This window comes from Cetorhinus maximus, chromosome 9 (genome assembly GCF_964194155.1).
Source record: "Cetorhinus maximus chromosome 9, sCetMax3.hap1.1, whole genome shotgun sequence".
Lineage (NCBI taxonomy): Eukaryota > Metazoa > Chordata > Chondrichthyes > Lamniformes > Cetorhinidae > Cetorhinus > Cetorhinus maximus.
In genome coordinates, this window is record NC_135887.1 from 6826486 (window position 1) to 6847597 (window position 21112).

The window sequence follows — 21112 nt, forward strand, 5'->3', positions numbered from 1 at the left end:
AATCTTGTGTTTATCTGTAGACAAACAGGTCTTTTGGTTCTAGGCAAAGAAGGGAACCCAGAATTTCAAACGATGAAGTCGACATTGGTTGAAAATAAGATCCCGATGGAGAGTTTGACATATGAAGAATTTTCAAGGAGATTTCCACTTGTAAACCTTCCAGAGGAAGAATCTGCTGTTCTTGACAAATCAGCTGGAATCTTGTATGCTGATCGAGCTTTAAGGACCCTTCAGGTAACGTCGTGTACGTTCTTTCATGGGTTATTACGCCAGCTAAAAATCATTTCCAATGTTTAAAAATAGTAGAAACTTAGGATACTTAAGAGTCCCATTTCCTTTTGCAGTCATACACTTCAGCAGCTTGTCCAACATATCCCTGTCAAATGTATTAACTCTATGTGCTTTATTTTAGAATGATAGAGCTGCATTCTGTCCCTTTAATTCATTCTAGGTCAGAAATAGTGTGTTCAAATCCTCCCACGGTTCATGGGATTACTGTGTAGTACTGCACTACCAGCACCAGAAGGGGTCCCAGGTTTAATACCTTATTGATGGTGCATGATTTGATTTTAGCTTGGTCAGTGTATGCGTTCTAAGGTTGGCCTCAGCTTGCCTGGCCTTGGGGTGGAGATGAATAGGTCAAGGCTTAGAGTTCTGGTTACCACTCATTGAGCTTTGCAATTTTCGATATTGAGTGAAGGCTACACAAAGCCCCACTGTCATGATCATGAGAAAAAACTTGTATCTTTCACAATCCAAGGGTGTCCAAAAGTGCTTCATAGCCAATAAAATACTTTTAGAAGTATAGTCACTGTTGTAATGTAGGAAATGTGTCCAGTTTGCACACAGCAAGATCCCATTAACTGCAATGGGATATAAACCCGATAATCTGTTTTTTAATGTTGGTTGGTGATTGGACAGGACACAGGGAAAGAACTCCTGCACTCTTCTTCAAATAGTATCATGGGATCTTTTATATTCATCTCATCCAAAAGACATCCAAGACCACTACCGTCTAGAAGGACAAAGGTTACAGATACATGGGAACACCACCACCGGGAAGTTCCCCCCTTTTTTTGGAAAAATATACTTTATTCATAAAATACCTCAAAGAACATTACAAAACATTTCAGAATGGCCACCACAAAAGTGAAATCATGTTCAAGTTTTCCACATAGATCATGAGGTGCTTCCATACAATCAATAAATATTACAGACATTTCAACATGGCCATTACAGTCAGACAGTTCAATGCGATTTAAGTTATCTACATAGATCATGTTGCACTCTGAAGTGCTTCAATACAATTGTGACACATGTAATATTCACTGCATACATTCAATGTGGGTCATGCAGCCCCTCTTGCAGTTCCCAGCCCCTCGGTGCACTATGGCAGAAAGGTCTTAGACAGCGACCTTTCCCCATTGCGCCTTTGTGGCGGCTGCCCCAAGCTTTAGTGCATCCCTCAGCACGTAGTCCTGGACCTTGGAATGTACCAGTCTGCAACACTCAGTCAGGGACAACTCTTTGCGCTGGGAGACCAACAAGTTTCGGGCAGAACAAAGAGCGTCTTTCACCGAGTTGTTGATCCTCCAGCTGCAGTTGATGTTTGTCTCGGTGTGTGTCCCTGGGAACAGCCCGTAGAGCACAGAGTCCTGTGTCACAGAACTGCTCAGGATGAACCTCGACAAAATCCACTGCATCTCTCTCCAGACCTTCTTTGCAAAGGCACAATCCACGAGGGGGTGAACAACGGTCTCCTCCCCACCACAGCCACCTCGAGGGCAACGTATGGAGGGGGTGGAGACTCCTGACGTGTGGGAAGGATCTGACGTGGAGGTTCACCAAGCTATATCTTGGTGCTTGTTGGAAAGTTCTGGCAATGAGGCATTCTGCCAAATGACTTCGACAATCTGCTCAGGGAACCATCCGACAGGGCCCACCCTCTCCTTTTCCCGCAGGGCCTCTAGGATGTTACGTTCCGACCACTGCCTGATGGACTTGTGGTCAAAGGTGTTTCCTCTGCATAAATTTTTCCACCAGGGACAGGTGGTACGGCACGGTCTAACTACTTGGAGCGTTCCGCGGCAGCGTGGCCAGACCCACCCTTCGCAACACCGGGGGACAGGTAGAACCTCAGCACGAGGTGACACTTGGTGTTTGCGTACCGAGGGTCTACACACAGCTTGATGCAGCCACACACAAAAGTGGCCATCAGGATGAGGGAAGTTCCCCTCCAAGCCACTCACCACCCTGACTTGGAACTATATCGCCATTCCTTCACTGTTGCTGGGTCATAATCCCTGGAGCTTCCTCCCAGCACTGTGGGTGTACCTACACCACATGGACTGCAGCGGTTCAAGAAGACAGCTCACCACCACCTTCTCAAGGGAAGTTAGGGATGGGCAATAAATGCTGACCGTGCTAGTAATGCTCAAATCTCATGAATAAAAAAAACTCAGCCTAGTTTAAAATTCCCTAATTTGCGTGTTGTGGGTGAGCTGTAAATGGAAAGTGCCTGAAATAGGTAGCAACCCTCGAGAGGTCAGGAAGTACTGTAGGTGCTACTGCAGCAAGTTTCCATAGCCTGAAATAACTTACAAAGGTTCCTTAGTTTTGTTTTAGCTGAAAGAACAAATGTCAGGATGTTCAGTAACATTTCTGGTGACAGTCATGGAATCGGCATATAAAGTGGTGCAAATTTCATGCAATCTAAATGGTGCCATAGCAGTTTCTGAAATACTTGTATCAATGGAAGTGTGAAGAAATCAAGGGATACTTCATGTGCAAATGCCAGGAAGCCAATTAAAATATTATTGGTGGCTCACGTTTTAGGCTTGATAAACTGAGGAAACTCCTCTTTGTAGCACACGTCTTTAAAACTATTATTCAACATTTTGTGCACTGAACATTCTCTAGCTTAAGAAACGTAATTAGCGAAGCAGTAGTTCTAAACTGTGCTTCTGGCAGGTTATCTCCGTGTGGAGCCTTTTCCCCTTTTTTCCGGTATATAAATGTATCAGTAAACTTTCCGTGGAACAGTGGGCATTTCAGAAAGGGGAGGGAGAAAGGGGTATCCATTTGCTAAAAACCTTGCATTATTTACAAAGAAAAAATATAATAAAAGCCTCGAAGAAGCAATGGAGTGTTCAATTTTGAAAACGGGAGAAAACTAAGAAAAGTACTGTTTTTGACTTTAAAAATTTCTGTCATTTCAATAATGGAATAACAGTTATTTGATCCCATCTCTCGTTCTTTTATATGGTCCCTTTGTTCATTTTTTTATGTGTTTCACACCAAGATTTTCAACTCTGATCAGAGCTCAATTACACTGGGACAGAGACCAGAATAGGATTGAGAGAAGGGGAATATAACAGGAATATACAGGTGTACAGTTTCAAAAAAAAGTCAATTGTAATCCACCTGGGTGTCTAGAAAATATCCTATCCCACTCTAACTCTTGATCAACTAGAACATATTTATCCAAGATATTTATATTAATAGATATTTATTGAAACGTCTCTCGAATTTGAGATACAGTTCACCCTCACTATTTCCCTTGGCAATTCATTGTATACAATCACCACCCTCTGCATAAAGTACTCAAATCTACATCTAACTCACGTTATCAGGAATAATATCTGGATGCAATTGAGTAGCCTCCTGTGTTTGGGATTTGCTTTGGCTATTGGACTGTTTCCTCATCCAATTACCATGGATTCATTGGCTAATTTTATTAATAGTCTTCAAAAGCCAAATTCATATGCTTCAGCTAAACGGATATTACCCTGACATATTCTAAACAGCAACTGATTGAGATTAATCTATAGTAAACTTACTCAGGTAGTGGTTCAATATTAGGACAGCAGTGTGGAAATAACTACTTTCTACAGACGTGTATGCTCATGAATTAATTTAGATACTTAAGACTTAGCTATTAATGTGGGTATCTTAGCATGAAAGCCTACAAAGAGCCTATTCTGTACTCTCTGAGATCACTTTACAAGTCTCGCATTCTAAAACTCTCTTTAGGCCCAATTTTCTTTTGAGCAGTGAAAGTGCAAAGAAATACCCCTCCTTTACGTCTTCCTGACATTGTGGGATGGTTTTGGGCTGAGGGAGCAGAAAGAGTGTGGAATGCTCTCACTGGCCTTAGTTTGGAGCATCTTCACTCCTGGGCCTTGGTCAGCTGTCTGGGGGAGGATGCTTGGGCAATCAAAGGTGGTTAACAGGCCCCATTGGAATGCAAACTGGCCAGCAGGTAAGTCACAGGGAGTAGGTTCCTGGACTGTCCTCTGGGAGTGAATAGGCTGGGGTTTGGGGAGAAGTGGTCAGGAAAGTGGTAATGACTTGTGGGGCTGGGCAGGGCCAGGGACAGAAATCATGGGTGCTGGTACTTCGCCTGTTTCTGGACCTGTTATTTCTTCCTCCCCACTTTAACCCGTCCCCTCAATCATGCATGATACTTTTTCCCCTTTCAAGATTCACCAATCAATTCACCAAATAATCACAGAAAAGTGCTAGTAAAATGATAGTGCCCATTGTTGGCATCTGGTTACAAACATTGTCCGATATATATGAGGCATGGGTCATTAATATTAAGAGCGGCAATGATATAATGCAGTGTTAATTTGTGTGCACGCTAGGGGTGATCCCACTGCAACTATTAAACAAACCGGGGAATATATATTTTACTTTAAAAGCATCTTGCAAAATTGTTAATATGACAGGAAAATACCCCATTAGTCATTTATAACGCTGTGCAGACAATAACATTTCAGTGATTGTCTCAGCCCTCATTAACATGTTCTGCACATTACACCATATGGACACAGTGACAGTCAATTCATATTTGGGGGGAAGATTCAATACCTGCAACCCAGAAAAACTGCACAAGATCTATTCCATTCTGTACAAGAAGACTTTCTTCTGGCTGGGTGAATGATATTATTGAATATAATTATTTCATACAAGGAGTGTAATTGGATTCTGTTTCATCAGTAATCTCACAGGGTAGAAATTTCAAATGACGCCTGAGCAACAAAGTGGAATGATTGAACAACATAGGCCTTCACTGTCAGTGAGAAGCGTTGGAGCCCCCAAGTGTCTCTGTACGGCATAACTTTTAAGAGGCCAAAGGACAAAGATTAAATGGTTCACAATTGTATCTGTGTTTTCTTGATCAGCAAGTCTGGAGACTCAATTATTTGATTATGTAGTACTAAATCTTAAAAAGGCCCTGGTGTTTGGCACCATTTGCACCCTCCTCTCCCAGGCCCTCGGCCTGGGAGAAGCATTCCTGCTTTCCCTGGTCTGACAAAGGAACATTTCACACTTACCTTGGAGGGTTTCATCTGTCTAGTTAGGAAGCCACAACCACTTACCCACTCAGATCACAGTTACAATTTTCCAATTAGCGTAATAACCCTAAATCACATAAATACATGAATTCCCTGCCTAATTTATGTAAACCCTTCATCTGCCTGCAAGAACTCTACAGGTTAAGTAGAAAAGGGTCAAGTTCTGAGCATATACAAACATGAGTATAGTTGCCTGCACATTTTTAACTACAAGCTATAATCCTTTGACCAATAACATGGTGAATGTCTCGCACTATCTATGATGTTGGTTACAATATGCACTCGCTGGTGTTGACTCCATCAGAATCTGACAGTTTTAATACCCATAAGCTATGAGGAATTTTAGAGAATCTATGAATACAAATGAAAACTGTATTCTTTGTGTTAATAAATTGAATGTGTAGATAGGTTGAAGGGATCTGAGCAATAATAATACAGCTCCAAAGTTCAGATAATACATTCCTGCCACTAATATTCCACTTAATCTTGACAGTGACAGGAGAATCAGAGGCAAAATGTGTCAGGTCAGTCATGAGACCTGAAAGGCTATTTTGGTCTAAAATGAAAACTGAGAATGTTAGGATGGGGATCTGGGTGGCACGGAGAGTGAGACACTAGCCTTCTCTTCCCGTGGGATCTGGGCTCAAATCCATTCTGGATTTGTCGGAATGAAAGCCTCTTCTCTCTACTGGTTATCGGAATGGCATGTGAAATGATTTTGGGAAAGGCCAGCGCAGTTCATAGTGGACACGGGGCCACATCAGAAACCCCAATTTCAGAGAGGAATGGGAGAAAATGCCGCACCCCGTTCCATAACTCCACGGCATGTGTCTTCTGTCATTGATAGGTTCCCCACCCAGAAGACAACATGGTTGACAGGCTTGATGTCCAGTTGAGGACTCTGGAGCAGGTCCCAGGACCCAGGGGGTCTGATTCCTGGCCCCTGAGGAGTGTGGGGGGAGGAGAGGTGTGGTGGGGGGTGGGTGGGGGGGTGATGGGTTGTCTGATCCTGGATCCCAGTGGTCTTTATATGAGGAGTGTTGTACAATGGGGGTGCGGAGGAAGCAACCCTACCCCTCCTGGTCTACAAGGAATGTTGTAAAGGTGCTGACCTTCTCTTTCAAGCTGTCCTCACCTCCCTTCGGTTGCTGGGTCTGCCGAGGCCTGGGAAAACAGGTTAAACCAAGCCCATTAAGAGATTTAAATTGGCAAGCTGCCCCCTGAAGTAGATGGCTTGAGGTTGGGTTTGACACTTTAACCTCTGACCTGACCCCAACCCACCCATTTTTGAGTTTTGGAATCCAGACTTAAATGTCTGAAATGGGAAATATCCCATCCTCTGAAAAACATCCCTTGCCTTGACGAGCATTCAGAAATCGTTCTGGGTAGCGATTGGCCATAAGAACGTAAGAAATAGGAGCAGGAGTAGACGATTTGGCCCCTCAAGCCTGCCCCACCATTCAATAAGATCATGGCTGATCTGCCCCAGGCCTCGACTCCTCTTTCGTGTCAGTTCCTCATAGCCCTCAACTCCCCGATATTTCAAAAATCTATCTACCTCCTCTTTAAATGCTTTCAGTGATCTAGCCTCCACAACTCTCTGGGGTAGAGAATTCAGACATTTACTACCCTCAGAGAAGAAATTCCTTTGCATCTAAGTTTTAAATGAGTGTCCCCTTATCCTGTAACTATGTCCCCTAGTTCGAGATTCCCCACTAGTGGAAACATTAAACCCTGGAAACCAGGGTCTGAAAAAGAATGATAAGGTGTGCCTCAGGTGATTTTTTTTAAAAAGGAAATGCTCATTGATGATCATTCTTTAAAATGTGTTCTCCTCTTGATATTTTGCTTTAAAATACATGGAGACTTGCAAATGATTTCCATGGTGCTTTGAAGAGGAGGATATAGTGAGGTAAGGGAGGAAAGCGGTGTCCCATACAAAGAAAACAACATTGCAAAACCAGCGTTGCAGACTTTCTAGCAAGTGATTGGAATAGAATGGCCAGATTCCTGGGAGCAAGGGGAGGAATGATCAAAGAAAAAACTACAAACAAATGAAGAGATAAAAACAGATGGTGTTGTGATCCCCATAAAGACTGACACCTTTTTAAAAAAAAAAGATTTTAATTCCCAGTGACACTCAGAAAGGATCACATGACAAGTTTTCACATTTTAATCCTTTTACTGTGACAAGCACACTAAAAGCAACATTGATTAAACATTATTTAGTAGGCAGCTAATACACGAAACTACAGTAAAGATATATCCCTTTAACTTCCCAACATGATCAAAAATCCCCATATTGTAGTTATACATTACACTGCACTCTGCAGAATTGGTGTCCTTATAGGAACCAGTCCAAAGCTACACCCAGCTTCCAACAGGCTTCCTTCTCCCTGTTTCGCTGAGTCATAATGCCCAGTATCTGTCAGAAGTCGTTTCCCTCGGTTCTCCTAGAATCCCCGAACTGACGTCCAGCAGCAAGGCCCACTGCAGTGCAGCCACTCCTTTTCCTGGCCACGTCAGGGTGAATCTTCCAGTGTCCTCAAATTTCCACTGGTCCCATCTCTTCAACCAGAGAACGTGCCCCCACTGGCATCCAGAGAATAGCCTTTTCCCTTGCTGTTTGCAGGAGCTGTTGTTTCCCTGTTTCTCTTTTTGGGATTCTCTCTCTCTCTCTCTACCCAGGGTCCCTCAGTCTGTCATTGTGCAAGCAGCAAGAACCTTCCTTTGTATTCAGGTGTTAAATCTGGCACCTGGGTTTGAAAAGGGCTTGACCTGGGCCTCCAGTTCCCATGGCATAGGTTTACCTCTGGGCGAAACTAATAGGAGATCACATGCCCCTACCCACTACACCATTTTACCTTGAATTAAAAGAGACAGTTTAAAACATAACCATCTTATAAAATTTCACACTTGTAACAGTGCAAAAGAGAGCTCCTGATTTTTGGAAGCAACATTGTGAAATTCAGCCCTGTGTTCATTTAAAATAGTGTCATGTATAGAAAGCTTAAAAGGGTAAGAATTATACAGTAAATTATTGGAGGTTAATGCTTATCCGTTGCACTTTAATTTGTTGTCAGCTATATTTTAATTAATGGTTCAGTGTTGCTGAGAAACCAACATGTCGTTTCTATCAATTTTGCAATACAGAACATAGATTTCCACATAGAGTACCACAAATCAGTAAATTAGTGTTGTGTTTATTTTTGAATTGGTCAAGTAGAGTTACAAGGCTTTTTTATTGTTTATATAAAATTAGAGATTAACCTCAGCACAGTGTATTGATTTATTCACCATCAAAGTGCTGTTTTGTTCATAGGGTTAGTAAAAATCTTGACAATGATTGATTTTCTCCTGTTCATCCTACATTCTCATTAAGGTTACTCATTTTTCTGTGAAGATACTGATAGACTTAACTCTTGCACAGCCAGGCTGCAATCATTCTTGAGCATAATGAAGTTCAGCCACCACATATTAGTGCTTCTTCTTTTAAACCATTAAAGGACATTTGCCAGACTTCATGCTAAATAGACAAATTGGACAGAATCCTTCAACTGTCCAGCACATTCAGCATTCCGAAATAAGGTTGGTTGAAGCTATCATTGAGTCATGTTTTATTTTATAAAACCTCTGGAGCTCAAGGTTTCATATTATGAAGTTGGAAATTGCTGACACTTAATATGTAATGTTTGAAAAGTGAGAAAACCCATGACATTATTATATAAGCAAGACCAATTCCAACCTAAAAATATAGTTTGCACGATTTTGAACAAGAATCGATTCTGAGGCGGCGCCGAATTTCATTGTTTTCTTATTGTCCGGAACTGCATTTTAGTATGAAGGCGATGATTAAAGTGTATGAAATTCTTCTCTTCTCCCTCTTTCACCTCCACTGTCTGGAGTTCCTGCTGGATTGAACCTCGTGAAGCCCAAGTTGGGGTCCTGGACAACCTGCATTCAAATTTCTGCTGACGCAGTCCTTCAGTCCCTAGGAGTTACAGAATGACTCAACTCCTTATTTGTCTGTTTTCTGAGAGGGACTATGGCTATTCTGCTAAGGTCAAAAACTAGATGGCGGGGAGAGAGAGAGAGAGAGAGAGTGGTAGGCAGGGGTGGAGGGTGTTGAAGAAAATTGAGTCCACCTTCCTGCATTTCATGCCATTCCACCACTTGTTGTATAAACACTTTTACATCCCAAATATTCGGTAAATACTAACTCAGAAAAAACTTATACTCAAATAATAAAATTGGCCAGTCTGCAGAGTCTAAACAGCCAGTAATTGATGTTCATGCTGCTGATCTCAATGTGGAATAAAAAAAGAAACTGCACCACTGTGTAGCAATGCCAATCACAATTAAAAATAGAAAATGCTGCAGAAGCTCAGCAGGTCTGGCAACATCAGTGGAAAGAGAAACAGAGTTAATGTTTCGAGTCTGTAGGACTCTTCAGATCGCAATCACAGTTAAAGTGCCTTTATTAAGCAGCCTCAATGTGGTTTCACCTTGATGTTGGGGCTGGATTCAAGAGCCACTGTCCCTTGCAGTATGCTGTGGGCTTGCTACAGAGACTGAACCTTACATCGTTGAGAGAACTGTCATGATAATAGCTGATTGTGGTTGTGTGCTCCAGTATTAGATACTATACGGTACTCTGTACTATATATGGGGCCACCTGACCTGGGGATTGAAGGCCAGATAACACATGTGGGATCCTGTCTTGATAAACTTCAGCCACTGCAAATAGGTGTTCACATTAGCAAAATGTGTTATCAATAAAGTTAGCTCAGCTACAATGTCGACAGCCTGTGTGCATCATTAAAACAAGAAACAAGACATGGTGTCAGAACTAAACTAAACGCAGCAGTGGAGGTCCTGAAACCACCGACAAAGCTCAGTTTGGAGGGCAGTCTCGCTGAAAACTGGAGGAGTTCCCGGCAGCGATTTGAGCTGTACCTCACAGCAACAGGCAGTGATAAAAAAGACCCTCAGGTACAGTCTTCCATCTTTCTTCGCATCACAGGGGAAGAAGCCCTAGAAGTCTATAAACACATTCATGTTTGAAAATGATGAGAAATGAAATGGGTTGAAAGAAATAATGGAAAAATTCAAAGCCTGTCGCAGCTCTAAGAGAAACATCATGCACGCAAGGCAAGTGACAGCATTAATCAGTACGTAACTGAGTTGAGAAAACGAGCTAAATCGTGTGAATTTGGAGAGCTTGAAGAATTACTCATCTGAGATAGAATAATTTGCGGGATTGTAAATGACTCTCTGAGAGAACGGCTTTTCAGAGACGTTGATCTCACGCCGGAGAAAGCAATAAATATCTGCAGCGTGGCAGAGACAACGAAATGCCAGATTAAACAGATGACAGAAGATGATAAGCCACACACGGTCAAGCAGTTAGATGCAGTTAAACAGAAACAGCCCCGGGAAAGAACAAATAGACAACCTGAAGGTAAAAAGAACACAACTGTGATTTAAACATTTAAATGCAGCCAATGCAGAACAGAGCATTTACCACGTTGTTGTCCAGCCTATGGAAAGTAGTGTAAGAACCGTGATAAACTAAATCACTTCACGAAGATGTTTAAATCAAAGAAAGTGCACACGATTGCAGATGATAACAATGAACTTTTCGTTGGTGCAGTAACAACAAATTCCAAAGACGAATGGAAGGTTGATTTAAAAATTGCCAACATGATGGTGAATTTCAAACTTGACACAGGTGCACAAGCAAATGTCATTCCTATAAACCTGTATTGTGAAATAAGCAAAGAAAAACAGCTAACTAAAACAAAAGTGAAACTGTCCACTTATACAGGTGAAAAAGTTGCTGTAGAAGGAAAGTGCATGCTTAAAGAGAATTACAAAAAACAGTCTCAAGCACTTCCATTCATAGTGGTGAAAACTGATGCATAACCCATTGTTGGAATTAAAGCTCGTGAAAATCTGAAGCTAATCAAGAGAATTATGATGACATCCTGAGCGAGTATAAAGATGTGTTCCAGAGGATTGGCTGCCTAAAAGGAGAACACACCATCAAGATTGACGAAACTGTGACACCCAAAATACACTCACCCAGGAAAATACCAGTAATGCTGAGAGACTGACTGAAAGCAGAGTTGGACAGAATGGAGAAACTTCACATCATCAAGAAAACTGAAGAACCGACAAAGTGGGTTAATCCAGTTGTAACTAGAAAAATCAGATGGGAATCTGTGAGTCTGGGTCCCAGAGAGCTAAACCAGGCAGTGCAAAGAGAGCATTACCAGCTGCCCACAGTAGAAGAGATCATGTGTAAGCTAGCTGATGCTGAATACTATTCAGTCTTGGATGCGAGTTCAGGCTTCTGGCAGGTCAAGCTGGATGTACGCAGCTCCCATCTCTGTACCTCCAACACACCATATGGGCAATACAAGTTTTTACGCTTACCTTTTGGTATTAATTCAGCTCCGGAGGTGTTCCACAGAACAGTGAAGTAGCTGTTTGAAGGGTTAGAGGGTGTGGAAACCTATATCGATGATGTGCTGCTCTGGGGAGCCTCACAAGAAGAACATGATCACAGACTGAGGCAGGTGCAGGCCAGGCCAAGAGAGAGGAACCTCAAGTTGGAGAAGGAAAAGTGCAAAATAAGTTTTCATGAAATCAAGCACTTGGGACATGTGCTAACAAGTGAGGGACTGAAACTGGACCAGAGTAAAATCGAAGCAGTCGTGAAAATGCCAGCCCCAGAATCTAAGAAAGACTTGGAAAGTTTTTTGGGAATGGTGACCTATCTTGGGAAATTCATTCCAAACATGTCAGAGCTGACAGCAGCTCTCTACAAAATGATGTGGAATGGGACTGGGAATAAAGTCACCAGGAAGCTATGACCAATCTGAAGAGAACACTGACCCAGATACCAATGTTAAAGTATTACCATGTCAGTCAGCTGGTCAAGATCTCAGTGGATGCTCCAAAGACTGGCCTGGGAGCTTCCCTCTTGCAAAGTAAGGCAGCAATGGCATACGGTTCAAAGGCAATGACTGAAACACAGCAGCCGCATATCCAAATAGAGAAAGAAATGCTAGCAATTGTGTTTGGCCTAGAACACTTTCACCAGTTTGTCTATGGCAAAAGCGTGGAGGTACAGTCTGAACATAAACCTTTGCAGCTAGACTTAAAAAGCCCCTGAACTGTGCACCACCAAGAATCCACAGATTACTAATGTGTCTGCAGAAGTATCAGGTCAGAGTTAAATACAAACCAGGCAAGGAAATGTACATCACAGACACTCTGACATGTGCATACCTACCCATCACAGAGGAAGAGGATAAAGAAATGGAAGCACAGGTTCACATGCTGACAGAGAACTTACCTGTGGCTGTAACCAAACTGGATGAGATCAGGGAAGTGACCAGGAATGACCCCACCCTGAGAAAACTGCAGCAGATTGTGCAAACTGGCTGGCCCACACATCGGAGCGGACCCCCTTCTGCTGTACAAGAGAACTGGAACTTTCGTGAGGAACTTCATGTAGCAGAAGGAATACTTTTCAAGGGAGAAAAGATCATAATTCCGGCAGCAGTGAGGAAAGAAATGCTGCAGCGCGTACATGAAAGTCACCTCAGCGTAGAGACATGCAGGAGAAGAGCTCGAGATGTAATGTATTGGCCTGGAATGGGAGCACAAATCGGGGAAATGGTGAGTGCGTGTGCAGTGTACCAAAAGTACAGTAAATCACAACAAAAAGAATCACTTCAACCACACAGAGTTCCAGAGAGGCCCTGACAGAAAATTGGAGTGGACTTGTTCACATTTAACAACAGTGAGTACCTACTAACAATAGATTATTACTCAAAGTTTTTTGAGTCTTTGCTGCTGAGAAATGATAGTAAGAGTATCACTGTAATAAATCACTTAAAATAAATTTTTGCCCACCACGGCACACCTGAAGTGCTCATCACAGGCAACGGTCCACAATTCTCAGGCTCTGAGTTTCATAAATTTGCACAGGACTGGGAGTTTTTGCCACACTACGTCAAGTCCCAAATATCCACAATCTAACGGAATGGTAGAATGTACCGTGCAGACCCTAAAACACCTGTTGAAGAAGGCAAAGGTGGACGGAAGAGACCCCTACTTGGCTCTGCTGGATTTCAGGAATACTCCATTAGAGGGCTTTGGATCATCTCCAGCACAGCCCCTGATGGGGAGAAGACTAAGAACTAAGCTTCCAATTGTGCCCTAACTGTTATTTCCACAGCCAGTGAGCTAGTGTTCAGGACCTGCTCAGACTGAGACAGCAGAAGCAGAAACAGTACTTTGATCAAGGCTCCCGAACTCTGCCTGACCTGAACGTGGGAGAGACGGTGAGGATTCAGCATGAAGGGATCTGCAATCCTGCTGTTGTCACAAGAGAACCAAGATCTTATATCGCGCAGACTCCAAACGGACAACAGTATAGGAGAAACTAGAAATTCTCATGGAAAGCAAATGAAACTCAACCCTGCTCTGAACCAGAAAGTGTAGCTGAAGATTAAAAGCCAGAATGCACCGGTGAATCAACAGACAATCAGACATAGCCTGAGAGTCCTGAAAACTATCTAAGGGGTGATAGTGACACGGAGCTGGAGAAGGCCCCTTGTCCGTCAAAATCACCTCTGTCACCATTCAGAACATCCAATGGAAGAATTGTGAAAAAACTACAGAGATACAGAGATGAGTAAAAGACAAAACAGACTTATCAAAACAAAGTGAGAAAGAATAGATAAGAGACTTTGTGTGCTTGAGTTGTATAAAAGTTTATTGTTTAAAAAAGGAAATGTCATGATAATAGCTGATTGTGGTTGTGGATTCCAGTATTAGATACTATACGGTACTCTGTACTATTTACAGGGTCACCTGACCTGGGGTTGAAGGTCAGATAGCACATGTTAGAGCTTATCTTGATGGAGTTCAGATACTGCAGATATGTGTTCACGTTAGGAAAACGTGTTATCAATAAAGTTAGCACAGCTACAATGTCGACAGCCTGTGTGCATCATTAAAAAGAGAAACAAGAAACAAGACAAGAACCAGTTGATCTCCTATGACATTGCACACGGAGTTGAGGCCAAGTGCAGTCTTCAGGTCAAGTCTGGTTAGAAGGCAGGGTCATGAATGGACTTTGGCTGAGGAAGTTGTGGTGGAAGCGAGGGAACCAAGAACACTCCTTAGCAAGAAGAGGGAGAAGCAAGAAAATAAGCTCAGTGTGGAGTAAGGATTTGCAAGATGAATACCTCAGCAGGATAACACTGCCTTTGAGGGGCCCTGTTTGTTGTTATTAGGGTCAGTTTTTGTTTTCTGCCCAAGCAGATGTTGTAAATTGTAGAGGGAAAAAATCCATTGTTATTGCGCAGACAGCAACATGTAAAGTTGCCGTTGTAAATGTTTACCGTTGAAGTATTGGAGGTGGAGGGGGAACCCAGCACAGCGCCCCATCCAGGTAAATCAAGTATTATAGGCAATTTGAAATGAAATGTGACGATCTGCCTACCAATTTTAATATTAAGTAGGTGAGCATGCATTGGGTGGATAGTTTAATACTTTGATGCGTTAATGCTTAGATTTTTATAAATGTATTAAAAAAAATCCCTGAGGCTAGACTTAGACCTGAATTATGCAATGTCTTTAAACATCAAAAGTACCCATTTCCCTTTCAAATCTTCCGCTGCTCAAGCAGGGTTCTGTAAAGTGAAGGCTATATAAATGTATTAATATATAGGATGCCTTTAACTAATTCTGTTCCACTGGAATATTGGGTTAAAGAGATAAAGGGCAGAGAAACTACTTAGCAGATAATTGGAATGTGAGAAAAGTTTAATCATTTAAATAGGAAAGGAGATAGACAATCACCACAAGGGTGAAAAATAGATCTCTCCTTCTCCTTTGATATGTATAAATATATTTTCTGGATCACGGAGAAATAATTACTAGAAATAATGGTGTGTTCTACATGGTTTCACAGGCAAAATTAAATATTTTGCAGGATTTGTTCCAGAGGCTTGGAGGGACCATTTGCGATGGTGAAGAAGTTGTTGATATACATCCTGGATCTCTGGTTACCGTGACAACCACTGCAGGAACTTACAGAGCAAAAAGTCTGGTGATTACTGCTGGACCTTGGACAAATAAACTATTGAACCACCTGGGACTCCAACTTCCTCTGAAGGTACAGAGCATTTAATGAATCTCACTCAATCAACTTGCAGTAACATTATCCTGTTATGGTGCTCAGTCTAAAGTGACCTCCAAATACATCAATCCAATCAAAGCTGCATTACAGTAAAGTGTTGCAGGAATTTTGTTTGGATGTAATATACACTGACAGTGTTGTACTCTTGGTAATCAATGGGGAATTATCACTCGATAAACTTTGCAGTGATTGCTTTGTGATCATTAATCCTTACTGTGGATGCCCTCTCACACACACACTACTAATGGAGCTCTGGCTGATTCCTCCTCTCCACAGCCACCATCCACTCCCCCACCCTGACCCCTCACCACCTCACAAATTCAATGTTTAGTATCCAGAAGGCACTGCTTTATTGCTAGTTGTGATATTGTAAGCTCCTTGAAGCATTTTACTGAGTTAAAATGTGAAAGCAAGTTGGTGATGGTGGCATCGGGTCCAACAAAAAATCACCTGGAATCTTAGCCCTGTGAGAATAATTGGGGGGGTGGGGGGTGGTGGAAAAGAGAGCAACATAACCTGGTGGGGGAGTGGGGTGGAGATGGGAGAGAGAGAGAAAGAAAACAACACAGACTGGGGGAGGGAGAGAGAGATACACAGCCTGGAGAGGGTGGGAGAGAGCAGTACAAACTGGGGAAGGAAGGAGGGGGAGAGACACAAACTGGGGAGGGAGAGTTCATGCCGGGTTGCTGTATGTTGTGTGATGTGTTTTATTACAGGAGTCAGGCAGATTTGGTATTTTTTTTTAATTCTTTCATGGGATGTGGGTGTCATTGGCAAGGCCAGCATTTGTTGCCCATCAGTAATTGCCCTTGAACTGAGTGACTTGCTAGGCTGCCCATTTCAGGGGGCAGTTATGAGTCAACCCCATTGCTGTGGGTAAAAGCAAAACACTGTGGATGCTGGGAATCTGAAACAAGAACAGAAAATGCTGGAAAAACTCAGCAGGTCTGACGGTATCTGTGGAGAGGGAAACTGAGCTAATGTTTCTTCAGAGAAGGTCAGACAGCGGAACATTAACTCAGTTTCTCTCTCCACAGATGATGTCAGACTTCCTGAGTTGGTCCAGCATTTTCTGTTTTTGTTTCACATTGTTGTGGGTGTGGAGTCACATGTAGGCCAGACCAGGTAAAAAATGGCAGATTTCCTTCACTTAAGGGCATTATTGAACCAGATGGGCTTTTACAGCAATCAATGACAGTTTCATGGTCACCATTACTGAGGATAGCTTTTCTTACTTCCAGATTTTATTAATTGAATTTAAATTTCCACCAGCTGCCATGGTGGCATTTGGACCCATGACCCCAGAGAGCATTAACCTGGATTACTGGTCCTGGACATTATGCCACTATATCACCATCTCCCCTAACGGACTGAGGGCTATGTTGAGGACTGAGCCTCACCTCCCTGATGCTGGGCTTTAATCGTGGGCTTTGGAAATCCCAAGCAGTACCATGTGATCAGATAGCATCTATTCTAATGTCACATGAACATGTCTCCAGGAATGTGTCAAACCAGGGTTGGCAACACCAGGCAGATGCACAGAAACCTACCGCCATGCTTATGAGTTTCCAAAGCAAAAGCATACAGTCGTACACACCTAAAATTCCAACCAGGGGACTCACTCCACTTCAACCCATTGCTGAAGTTCTCTGGATTTGGGGGAAAGAACCAAGGGGGAGATTTTATTATTAGCGTTCCTACCTAAGAGTTTTGCCTGACAGGCAAGAGGATCAGAAATATGCATGTAGAAGCCAGCTGCACAACTTATCATCCATAAAACTGAACAGAGAGTAACTTGTTCAGAGAGAGTGGACCTCTATGGCCATATTCCCTTTTGTGTTATTGGAATGCAAAGATCTGCATTAAGAGAGCGTTAATGTATAAAATCTAACCCCAAAGCTCAGGAACTCACCAAGCATGCAAAGGAATATTGCTGAAGTTAACCGGCAATACTTATATAAAAACAAACAGCTAAAAACTACTGCGGATGCTGGAAATCCAAAACAAAAACAGAATTACCTGGAAAAACTCAGCAGGTCTGGCAGCATCGGTGGAGAAGAAAAGAGCTGACGTTTCGAGTCTTCACGACCCTTCGGCAGAACTGAAGCATAGTTAGGAGAGAGGTGAAATATAAGCTGGTTTAAGGTGGAGGGGCGGGGGGAGAGAGAAGTTGAGGGTGTGGTGATTGTGGAGATAAGCAAGCAGTGATAGGAGCAGATAATCAAAAGATGTCACAGACAAAAGGATCAAAGAGGTGTTGAAGGTGGTGATATTTGTAAAGCGGGTTTTAGTAAACACCTTGTCAAACACCAGGAGAGAAATGGAAAGCAATGAAGGTGAGCAGGGCAGAAGAGACAGTCGGAAATCCTGTCGGAGAACAGAACCGTACTTCTTCAGAGAGGGCATTTCTTGAAGAGAGGTGGCAGTCAATTAAACACAGAGATAAAAACAAACAGCTAAAAGCTACTGCGGATACTTGGATACTTGTACGGAATACTTGTATAGCCAATCATCGGAACTGTTGTGATGAAAGGTCATTGCCCTGAAATGTTAACTCTGTTTCTCTTTCCACAGACACTGCCAGACCTGTTAAGTACTTCAAGCACTTTCTGTTTTTATTTCAAATTGAAGTATTTTGCCCCTTTCTTAATCGAAAACGTGGTTATAACCTAACTCTAAAACCTTATAAAAAATGATCGAAAGCCATGTAAATGTGAATGCTGTAATCTGTACAATGTTCTTCAATTTCATACACAACCAAAACCAGCTTCACACAAACAAAATCCCAGCTGCTTCTTTCCAATTACTTAGCAAATCTCCAAAGCAGCTGATACATTGACCAAAACAACCTCGTTGAAATCCGCAAGTTTATTTTTATACTTTTACCTTCTCTATTTAAAAAAAAATGAGTGAAAAGGTGACTGCAAGACCATTGTCTCACCTTGAGGTGCCAATTATTACCCAAGCTTCATAATTGCAATTTATGATATCATGAGCTTTGTAAATATTCCTATAGGTGTCCTGTTTTCATAATGGTAGCTAAAACTCTCAATGAATTAAAAGCAGAAAATGCTGGAAATGCTCAGCAGATCAGACATCATCTATGGAGAAAGAAGCAGGGTTAACGTTTCAGATATGCGAATTTTCCTCAGAACCTTAAAAGAATAGTTTTCCTCACTATTTATTCAGTGGTTTGTTTACAGGATCAATTTTTATTGACATTTTTTCTTTTCAGTATGCAAAACGATATCCTTTCTGGAAACAAATGTGCTGCCAAAAGGTAGTGGTAGGCTTTTGAAGAATAGGAAGGCAGTGATAACTTTTTTAGTCATCGGTTTTCATCTCCTGGAGAGGTTGAGTCCTTGTCATGGTTTTCCAGGTCCTGAGTGTTGTCCAGATCTTTGCACATTGCTGCTTACCCTCGACATCCCCACACATGCACTTCCAGAGAGAAGCCACTAGTTGGCAGTTGTTGTCTATCCTGGCGGGTTTTCCACCTCCTAACCTAGGTCACCAAACACCATAACCAAACCATCACAAAACTGGCATTAAGCCTTGGGCCTTCTTGCTCTGTATGGCTCAGACATTGGCTAAACTCGTTGAAGGATTGGGGATAGCCAGGTTATTTGTTTCACACCTCCCGGTTTCTGGGCTTTGAGTGTTAAATGATGCCAACCTTCTGGCAATATATGTAAATACAGTCATATGCTATGCTATAAAGTAATGAAGCATGGGAACATCTGTTTGTTTCCTTAATATGATAAAGTCTTGATTTAAGCTGCATTATTAGATGCGCTGCAGTGCAGAAAACAGGAGCTTGTCCAGATGGGGAAAGAGGGAGTGTAATCCGTCCATAACTCTTTGATTGCCACTTAAGAACAGTGTTGGGAGAGGCTGGTGGATGGTTTGCAGAACAGTCAGTGGCTTAGGTGACACTATAATCTTTGCATTGCACAGGAAACACAAATACAACACACCTTTTGGATGAGCTCCATCAGCTCTTGGTGAATACAGGTAATAAGAAATAGAAACAGGAGTAGACCATATTGCCCCTCAAGCCTGCGCCAGCATTAAATAAGATTGTGATTGATCTTCTGCCTCAGTTCCATTCCAGCCCTATCCACACCTCCCATGATTCCCTTGACATCCAAAAATCTGTTGATGTAATTCAGGAATATCCCCCATGGCTACATCCTTCTGGAGTGGAGAATTCCAAAGATTCACAACACCAAGTAAAGACATTTTTCCACATCTCTATCCTAAATGGCTGATCCCTTAACCTGAGACTATGAACCTTAGTTCCAGTCTGTCCACCCAGGGGGGCATTAAGAGCCTCTCAGTATCCATTGTAATGAGCGGCAAAGAACTTGAAGCCAAACGTATGTGTGAAAATGACTGTCGGCTCGAATGAGAAACACAAAGTTACATAAATCCTGATATAACTCACCTGATTCTTCTCCCCAAGAAGATGCTAATAATAAAAACATACTCCCCCCCAGCGATCTTCAAAAAGAAAGCAGTGTTGCTAAATAAACACTGATACTTCTGGAGCCTCTCCTTCTCCTGTCCTTTCACAGCGTTTGGAACAGTATCACACCATAAAGCACAAAAGGATTTATGGCTGATTCCCTCTTCAGCTCAGCTGAAGACTTCTGCAGGGAGGAGATAGGCCTTTCAGGGGAAAAGAGTGTTTCAGAACGTAATCACACATGTTTCTTTCGAAATGACAAATACTGCTTACATTTATTTTTGTACAAAAAACCTACGATATATCAACAAATGTGCACAGTTGCTTCAAAAGAAAACTAATGGCTCCAATAAACATCACAATATTAATTCTGATTTCCCCATAAATATCATAAGATTTATAAAACCATTTAACCTTATGCAGTGAGATCACCATACTTATTAATGAGCGAGTGTGTGTGTGTGGGAGGCAGAGGGATGGAAAGAGCAGAGCTGAAATTTCAGTCATTTAATCTCATAGGAAGTACACGCACACTTGTCTAAGTGAAAAGCGTAATTGGAATTTGTTCTCCTGTTATTCAAGAGCCTAAGAAGCTATGGCTGATGGATGATGCATGAAGTCATGAGGAGAAACTCAGTAGGACAAGGACACAAGTAAAGTGTTACTAATCTGTTTGCCTACTGGATTTTATCTCTGAATAAAATCCAGTAGAGTTGTCAAGAGCTGGAGGGCACAGATTCAAAATAATTGGCAAAGGGAGGAAAAGTGATGTGGGGAAAAGTTTTTTCACCCAGAGGGCGATTGGAGTCTGGAACGAACTTCCTGAGAGGTTGGTGGAGGCAGGTTCGATCAAGAAATTCAAAAGGGAATTTGATTGCTATCTGAAGTGAAAAAATGTGCAAGGTTACAGGGATAAGGCAGGGACTAGGTAGAATCCGGGCGCCATGTTTAAAGGGTGTCTCTGCACAGGGCTAGCTCTCTCTCTAAGGGATCAGAAGCTGCTGCAAAGTCATGGCTGCCAAAGGGAGGAAACATGCTGCCCCCAAATTTAGTGACGCCTCC

At 42.3% G+C, this 21112-nt stretch overlaps 1 protein-coding gene across 1 annotated transcript in view; it reads left to right on the plus strand.

Moving 5' to 3' along the window:
* The window catches only part of pipox (pipecolic acid oxidase), a 69646-nt gene that overhangs the window by 26024 nt on the left and 22510 nt on the right, over nucleotides 1-21112 (plus strand). The window contains exons 3-4 of the mRNA XM_078547970.1: nucleotides 21-234; nucleotides 15376-15558. Of these exons, the coding sequence (XP_078404096.1) occupies nucleotides 21-234; nucleotides 15376-15558 (397 nt within the window). The remainder of the gene's footprint in view (nucleotides 1-20; nucleotides 235-15375; nucleotides 15559-21112) is intronic.